Here is a 7,941-nt window from a genome sequence, read left to right on the forward strand (position 1 = left end):
ACACAAAAACTATATTCTGAACACATAAGAATGGTTAGAGAACTATCTTGGCTATATTATTTAAGGAGGATATCTACTAGGAACATCCTAGGCAGTTAAACAATGAGATATACACAACGGGAATTGAGTACACTTGCAATAATGAGATATGCAAGAAGGAAGGGATGATATTAGGATTCGGTTTTATGAATTGGAGGAACTATGGTAGTTCGTTCCAATAACCGAAGGTCCTATCTCTACACACTGTGAGGACAGTAGGAGTTATTCAAAGGCAAGAGATCCTATTGTCCAGATTGGATCTAGACACGTATTCAAAGAAGTTCTTATAATACAAGATTATTCACAAGAATGGGAAATAGTATATAGTAAGGTTAGGGAAAGTGCAAAGTATTGCTAAAATTTGCTAACCAAGGCTTTTTCATAGGCTAAGCATGATAAGTCATGTCATTTCAATTGAGTTGAGATGTATAGTTATATACAATATTAAGTATGGATTATAGATTATGTAGTAATTGATATGGTATCAATTTTACATATGTGATAATGCATTCATCGTTTGAGTTTTATTAAAAACCCTTTTATTACTTTGTTATATCCAAATAGGTTGTAAGGACAACGTTGAACCCTATTAAAGTGAGCTGGGTTAACATAGTATTGGCCCCTAGTTGCTTATATGAGGTGACGTCTCAAAATGATTAGAGTGTGAAGCGATTGATGGCAAGTTCAAGTGACATAGAGTCATATGGGATGACTAGTCGATCACATAGGCAGACTGTATAGGACACTCCGTCGTGCAGTGACCACTTATAGAGTTCTAGTAATTGTTATAAAGCCCGGTCATGGCGAGAGCTACTATAGTATTCTTTTGAGTCAATTCTTTAACTAAAGACTATTCGCCCAAGTCGGAAGATTTTCTAATTGACTATGATTTTTGTCCCAAGCCATTCTGTCAAAAGGGGTGAGTGTGCATCTTTTGGGTCATGATGAACTGTGGGTGTACGAAGGGAATAGTGCGATAGGAATTGTCCATTCCCTTGTCAGGGTTATCTAAAATCTCAGGGCCACTTGAGGAGTAGTGAACTGAAAATGCGTGGCCACGCTCGGAAGGTATCTACGGTAGATAATTCCGGTCAAACAATTACTCTCCAGATCGAGAAAACCATTCAAGATATGATCAAATGCAAGTACGACCTGCAAGACACCTTGCATTGAGTGGGAGATGATGTTATAGGACAAGAGAATTGGTGACGCACACTTGTCTCAGACAAGCGGGAGATTGTTGGAGTAAGTGTCCTCAACAATAGTGTGATCACATGATTAAAGATCATAGTTAAATCTCATAATAAGAATACGTAAGGGATGATTTATTATATAGTCAACTGATCAACATTAATCGGTAATGATTGGATAACTAGAGTTTGAAATTACTGTCGTTTGACGGTGGTGATCAGTTGATCCCTTAAGGTCACACATATAGGACAATTCTCTTAATAGATAAGTTGATTAGTTGTATGTCGATACAAGTTAATCAATTTCCTAAATTTGAACAATTGATTTGTGAGTGAGAATATTTGTATCTTATTGTAATTTGATTAAATAAGATTTATTTTAGTAATTAAAAGATTTCATTACTAAAATTCATTATTGTTTATGAAACAATTAAATTAAGAATGATTGAATAATTATAATTGCAAAATGTTGTGAATTATATTTAAATGACCCATTTTAATAATTGTAATCATGTATTACTAGTTATTTTGTCACAAGTAATTTATTTGTTATAAATGATATTTAAGGGGTTAAATATACATTAAAATTCCTATGGGCATGGTGTGTGACACATTACCTACCTATTTACATTTGACAAAAACACAAACTTAAAATAGAGTCCATTTTATCTCTAGGGGACAAAAATTAGAGGGACAATTGAGTTAGAGGATGGTTTATTTTATTGTAAAATAAACATCATCATTACCCTAATATTACTAGCCATGCAAACCTAGTCTTATGGATAAGAACAATTGAAAAAGGGAGAGTATACATGGGGTCTTCTCTCACCCTCCCCAACCGGTTTTCCCCATGAAAATGAAGAGCTTGTCTCAAATTTTTCATTCTTATCTCATGTATAATTGCTGCATGCTCTTTTCTCCTCCATCTCTCTAAAATTGTTTTAGTAATAAATTTGTTCATTCCTATATTACATAAAACATTACTAGAAGTAGTAATAAATTATATAGAATACATTTTAAGGATTATTACTAGTATATTAATCTGGTTAATTAATATATTAGTATTAAGAGGTTTTGTCTTGGGTGCAACATTGAGGAAGATCTCTACACTTGAGATTTGTTGGAGGATCATCCATTTGCATTACAGCTCAAGAACAAGTGAAGGTACGAGACCTTACTTGTGCCCATTTCGTGTCTTTCTCTATGTAAGGAAATCGTTTTTCTTATTCTTTTGTTATGCATGCAACTAGATCCACATAAATATAAATTATAAGTAATTTATAAAATGATTAGATGAGTCTAATAGGGGTTTATGACCCTAACAGTTATATGTAAAAATTAAAGTCTTATAATTTTTTTTTCATTATAAATAAGTTAATTACCCCTTGCAACGTACGGGCTTTCAACCTAGTTATCAAAACATTTGGCTTCATAGCCTCCCCAGATACTATTCTACATTTCTGAGTTTATGATCAATTACAAAGATATTTTTTACATTACAACCTCATTTATTGCAATGGGTCAGATTCGTCATTGTCGACATTTAAAATCAAAAATCTTAGGGTCTTTTGCCAAAATAGCCGTTTAATTCAAACTATTTTCCAAAATAACCATTTTGTAAATCAAATTACCAAAATGGCCACCTAAGTTATAAAGTTGCCATATAAAAAGCTAAACAACTTTTTTTTTTCAAATTTATTTATATTCCCTCAAAATAATACAATATAAACTTAACTATGAAAAAATTCTACAAAATTGAAAAATAGCAATATTTCAATATTCAATATTATTTTCAGAAAATTATCTATTGACCCATGAATCTATTTTTCACTTTTGATTGAAACCCTATGAATTTTTCTTAAAAGTTTCAAAAAAACGTGCAATATTATAAATACAATTTCATAAAATATTGTTTACAAAAAATAAGAACATGCATTAAAAAAACTAAAAAGCTAAATAAAAAACATGCATTTTCTTTCTAATTGTCAAAGCGTTATCAACAATGTAAGTATAGTATTTCTAATCTTGTAGATACTATTAATGTTGATTTTTAAGATAATTTCAATTTGTTAAAAAGATTATATAAGAATAATTTTCATATATTATGAAAGTGAATCATTTCTTCATTTATCATGATGAACTTAAATAATTTATAAATTAATTTGGATATTATGGTTAGTTAATATTTATAGTCATATATTACTTTGTTATATGGTCATTTTGGTAAATATAATTGTCATATGGTCATTATGGTATATAGTTTAGACCAAATGGCTATATTGGCAAAAAAAGACCCCAAATCTTACTACATACGTACCTATTACATAAATCCACCTAGCTTTTCAAATTTCAAGTGACACCTTCTACTCATTAATTCTCGATGCAATTATTGTTTTCGGTCATTTGAGTAAACATTCTCTCTCTTATTTTCTGGAGAGAGCTTTTTCTCTCTTTTTTGGAGAGCACGTGAGCAACCCTCATAAATTACATCAGAATCTCTGCAAATTCTCTCTATCAAGCAAACTATCTCCTTTATGAATGTTCTAGTGATAATCAACAGAGTTTATTGCTTATCCAAACGCTGCAAATTCTCTTACATCTAATCATAATCTTTTCCTTGATTATGATCACTGTTATTCTTACCCAATTGCATTAGGGATAATTGGGAATCTTAAGAGTCTTACTGACAAACCTATAATTATTATTACCTATTACTTCTCAATTTGGTATTAATTTCTATAATCATTACTCTACAGTCTCATTTAATTGGGGGTTCTTAATTTTGTATGGCTCAAGGTTTATTTTATCCGTTGGATTTAGCTCTTTTTGAGATGATTGGAGGAACGATTGTAGTTCTCGGATGATTGTTGAGCTTCTCGTCTGCCTAGTGGGTTATTTAAGCTGTGAAAATGGGGAAATTTATTCCATCCAAAATTCTTCAATCTAATATCTTTAAAGAGTATAATAAAAAAGTAATAAATCAAGCTCAACATAAAATTTATTCTGGTTCTAAAATGGAATTTGAAGGATAGTTTGGGAGGTTTGGTAATGGGGAAAATCAAGGATCTGGTATGCATGGTCAGCAGAATGGAAGGGATAATGATGCAACTCAGAATATTCCGATTCACCAACAGTATCATACCCATTCAAATGCTGAGTTCAACCCTAATAACCCCTTGTATGCAAATTTATGGAGGTATCCTACGTCTAGAGGGGTCATTAATGTTGACCCTGCTGAGTTGGGACGGTCGAGGGAGTTCTGGGGGAACTGCTATCTTGGCTTTCTGGTTGATTATCGCCTCTTTGAGGCTGATCTGATCAATGATGTGATTCGAAGAAAAAGAAGTACAAATGAGAAAGTCAAAGCTTTCCAAATGGGAGATATTTATGTCTTTCATTGTGAAGATGATGCTGATTTGGAAGGTCTGCTAGCCAGGAGCACTGTAACTTTTGATGGAGCATTAATGGTCATGGCGAAGTAGTATCCTGACACTGTTCCTAGGACAATGAGGTTCCCTTTTACTAAGGTTTGGGTTCGTGTTTGTGGATTACTGTTTGAATGTCTGAACATGCATGTGGCACATGTAGATGGGAAACTTCTTAGCCATCATTATCATGTTGAACCATTTGAAGTCATTCCCAGAAATGACTACCTAAGGATTAGGGTATGCCTTAAGATGAATGAGATGTTGATGCCTGGCTTTTTCTTGGCTATAGATGGGGGACACCTCTTGTGGGTCCAGTTCAAGTATGAGGAGATTTTTAAATACTACATTAGGTGTGGTAAGGTGGGTCACAGAGGATCACAATGTAGGGAAACGATGATGAATGTGGTGTCAAGTATTTCTGGAATGATGGATAGGTCCTTGGAAAGGGGTTTTGTGGTTTTTCAGGTTAATAGCAGCCATACTATGTTTAATCTTGACATAAAGGCAACACCTTCAACAACCAGGCATATCTCTTCTAGGTTGCAGTTGGGAAACTGGAGGTTGGCTTTTGAGTGTCTTAGGAGGCAAGAAAGGGAAATAATGGTGATTTTCAACCTGGGTATAACACCAGGTGGACGTGTTACTCCTGGGATGAGCTTTGCTGTAACAGCTCAGCCGTTTGCCGGACCTGTGGTTTTCCAGGTTGGCCCTAGTGCTGTTCACCTTAGTGGGAATGGTGGAAGAGTTGTTAATGGGGAGGTAGAAAGGAATGGGGATGTACAGATGACTAAGGTTAATGGCGAGTTGAATGGTAATGGGATTCAGAGTAATGGAGGGAGGGCTCAACAAGCTGGCGGCGGTACTAATGGGGATGGACAAGGTGGAACGTCAAGGGGAGCAGGTGACTGAATTAATGTGGATGAAGGTAATAATCATGAGGATTTTCACAGTGCAGGGGAGGAATTTGAGGAGACTGCGGCCGTGGATTTTACAGTCCAACATATTAATGAGACTGATGCTTATGTTCTTGTTGCGGATAATGGTGATCCGAGGGGTGGTATTGATCGGGATTTGGGAATTCAGGAAGCCATTCAGGGTAGAGTGGAAATTGATATGGATTGGGTGCTAATGGACGATGATTACAGGGGTTTTAACCAAACATTTGATCCCCCTTGGAGGGTTTCCCTATCAGGTATCACTATCCTGATGGGGTGAACCCTGGTGCTGAAAATGGAGTTAATGAAGATGTTATGGAGGAGGATGCTGGAAATGTGATCATTGTTAGCTCGGACTCTGAGACTGAGCAGATTCACGGGTCCAATCATTCTGATTCTTATCCTCTTAATTGGGTGTTGAGCCCAAATGCTCTAAATGCTGAATCAGAGGAATCCTCAGTTTTTCAGGATGTAGATGTGATTAATTTGATATCATCCTCTGAAAACACTGAGGAGATTAATACCGCTATACAGTTGGATGAGGCTCAGAGCAACAATGTTATGGTTTCTACTTTGGAGATTAAGGGTTCTGGCGTGGAGGATGGAGACAATAATGTTGCACTCTCTATAACACCTGCTGCGATTATTCGAAAGGATTTGGAGTTGCAAGTTGGATCCTCATCATTAAAGCCTCTGGACGAGATTCTGAATTTGGACACGATTCTGGATAAGATGCAACAATCTGATCATGGAAAGGAGGGAGTGATGAATGTTGGGGGATCTTCTGGTAAGAATCATTCACCAAGACTTTTTGAATATACTGGCTCTGCATTTCAGCAAGGTTGATTGCTGAAATGGATGAAGGAAGGGATATTCCATCGTTGTCTGATGGTTTTATGGGTTTAGCTGACTGTTATCACAAGCCTACTACTATTGAGGAAAACAAGGAAGTTATTTATAGGGCACGCAAGAGGAAATGCTGTACTGAGGTTAGGGAGGATTTGGTTCCTGAGGATGCTTTCTCATCCATGGACAAAGCAAAGAGCTATCTTCAGAATTTGGCAAAGAAGAGGAGATTGGATGCTGGCACTGAGATGCAGGGAAGTCAGAATGGGGTTTCGAAGGGTTCTTTTTGTCTGACTATTGATGATATGGAGGTGGAAATGTCCACTGATTCCTCATCTGGAGGAAATAAGGAAGGTTTTACGGAGGTTGAGCCTAATCAACCTCCTCATCAGCCATGAAAGGCCTTATTTGGAATTTTAAGGGGCTAAATAATACACTCGCCCCTACAATTCTTAAGCTACGAGCGTTATTAGGTAATAGTTACTATGACTTTGTTTTTCTAATTGAAACAAAATGTAATGCAAGTTGTGTTTTCCCTTTGTTTAGGCCTTATGGTTTTATAAAATATGTAGGCAATGATGCCATTCGTAGTACGGGGGGGGGGGGGGGGGGGTGGGAGGCTTTCGTAAGGAAGCTAAGTTTAGCCATGTATGGTCTTGTGCCAACTTTATCGTTTTGCTAGTTGAAAAGTATCATGGCCGTCTGTGGTATCTAGTGTTATTTTATGGTTCACCATATTTTCATATGAGAAGCTCTGTCTTGGATGATTTGGAAAGCTGCATTATGGCGCTAAATCATCCCTTCCTGATTGTGGGCGATTTCAACCAAGTGGAGTTTGAAAGTGACAAACTAAGTGCAAATAAAAGAGTGATAAGTGGAGCTTATGACTTCAATCTATGGAGGGTTAGTATTGAATTGGTGGATATTCCATTCAAAGGACTGAGGTTTACATGGTGTAATAATAGGAAGGGGGATAAGAGAGTATATGAAAGAATTGATAGGGCGCTTGGCTCGAAGGATTGGTTCTCGCTATTTCCAAATACGGGTATCAAGTATTACCCCATTCAAAATTCGGATCATGCTCCAATTGAATTGGATTTAAATTTAGTCCAAAATGTGAGTAAAAAGCCATATAAGATGGATGCTTAGGTTTTTGTTCATGAGAAGTGTATGGCCATTATACGGGAAGCATGGCTATCTCATTGGACGGGGACACCAGTCTTTGTTGTTGCGCGGAAATTAGCAAGAGTTCGAGGTCAGGTTAAGAAATGGGCACTTGATAAGAAGCTTGGATTGAGAAAAAATTGGGATGATTTTGATATGAAACTAGAGCATGGGATGAATATTGCTATTATGGAAGGGAATGATGCTCTTTACTCACAAGCCAATGAGGAGGTTACAGAATACTCTAAAGCGGTGGCTACTTTCTGGCGTCAAAGAGCAAAAATGAAATGGATGGTGGATGGTGACACTCGTACTAAATATTTTTTCAACTAGGTAAAA

The 7,941-nt window shown here is 36.2% G+C and overlaps 1 protein-coding gene across 1 annotated transcript; it reads left to right on the forward strand.

Moving 5' to 3' along the window:
* Window positions 1-7,221: 7,221 nt before the first annotated feature.
* Window positions 7,222-7,587, forward strand: LOC141618626 (uncharacterized). Its single transcript, XM_074435720.1, has one exon. The coding sequence runs from the start codon at window positions 7,222-7,224 to the stop codon at window positions 7,585-7,587; it is 366 nt and encodes a 121-aa protein (XP_074291821.1).
* Window positions 7,588-7,941: the final 354 nt, after the last annotated feature.

The sequence above is a fragment of the Silene latifolia genome, chromosome X (genome assembly GCF_048544455.1).
Source record: "Silene latifolia isolate original U9 population chromosome X, ASM4854445v1, whole genome shotgun sequence".
NCBI lineage: Eukaryota > Viridiplantae > Streptophyta > Magnoliopsida > Caryophyllales > Caryophyllaceae > Silene > Silene latifolia.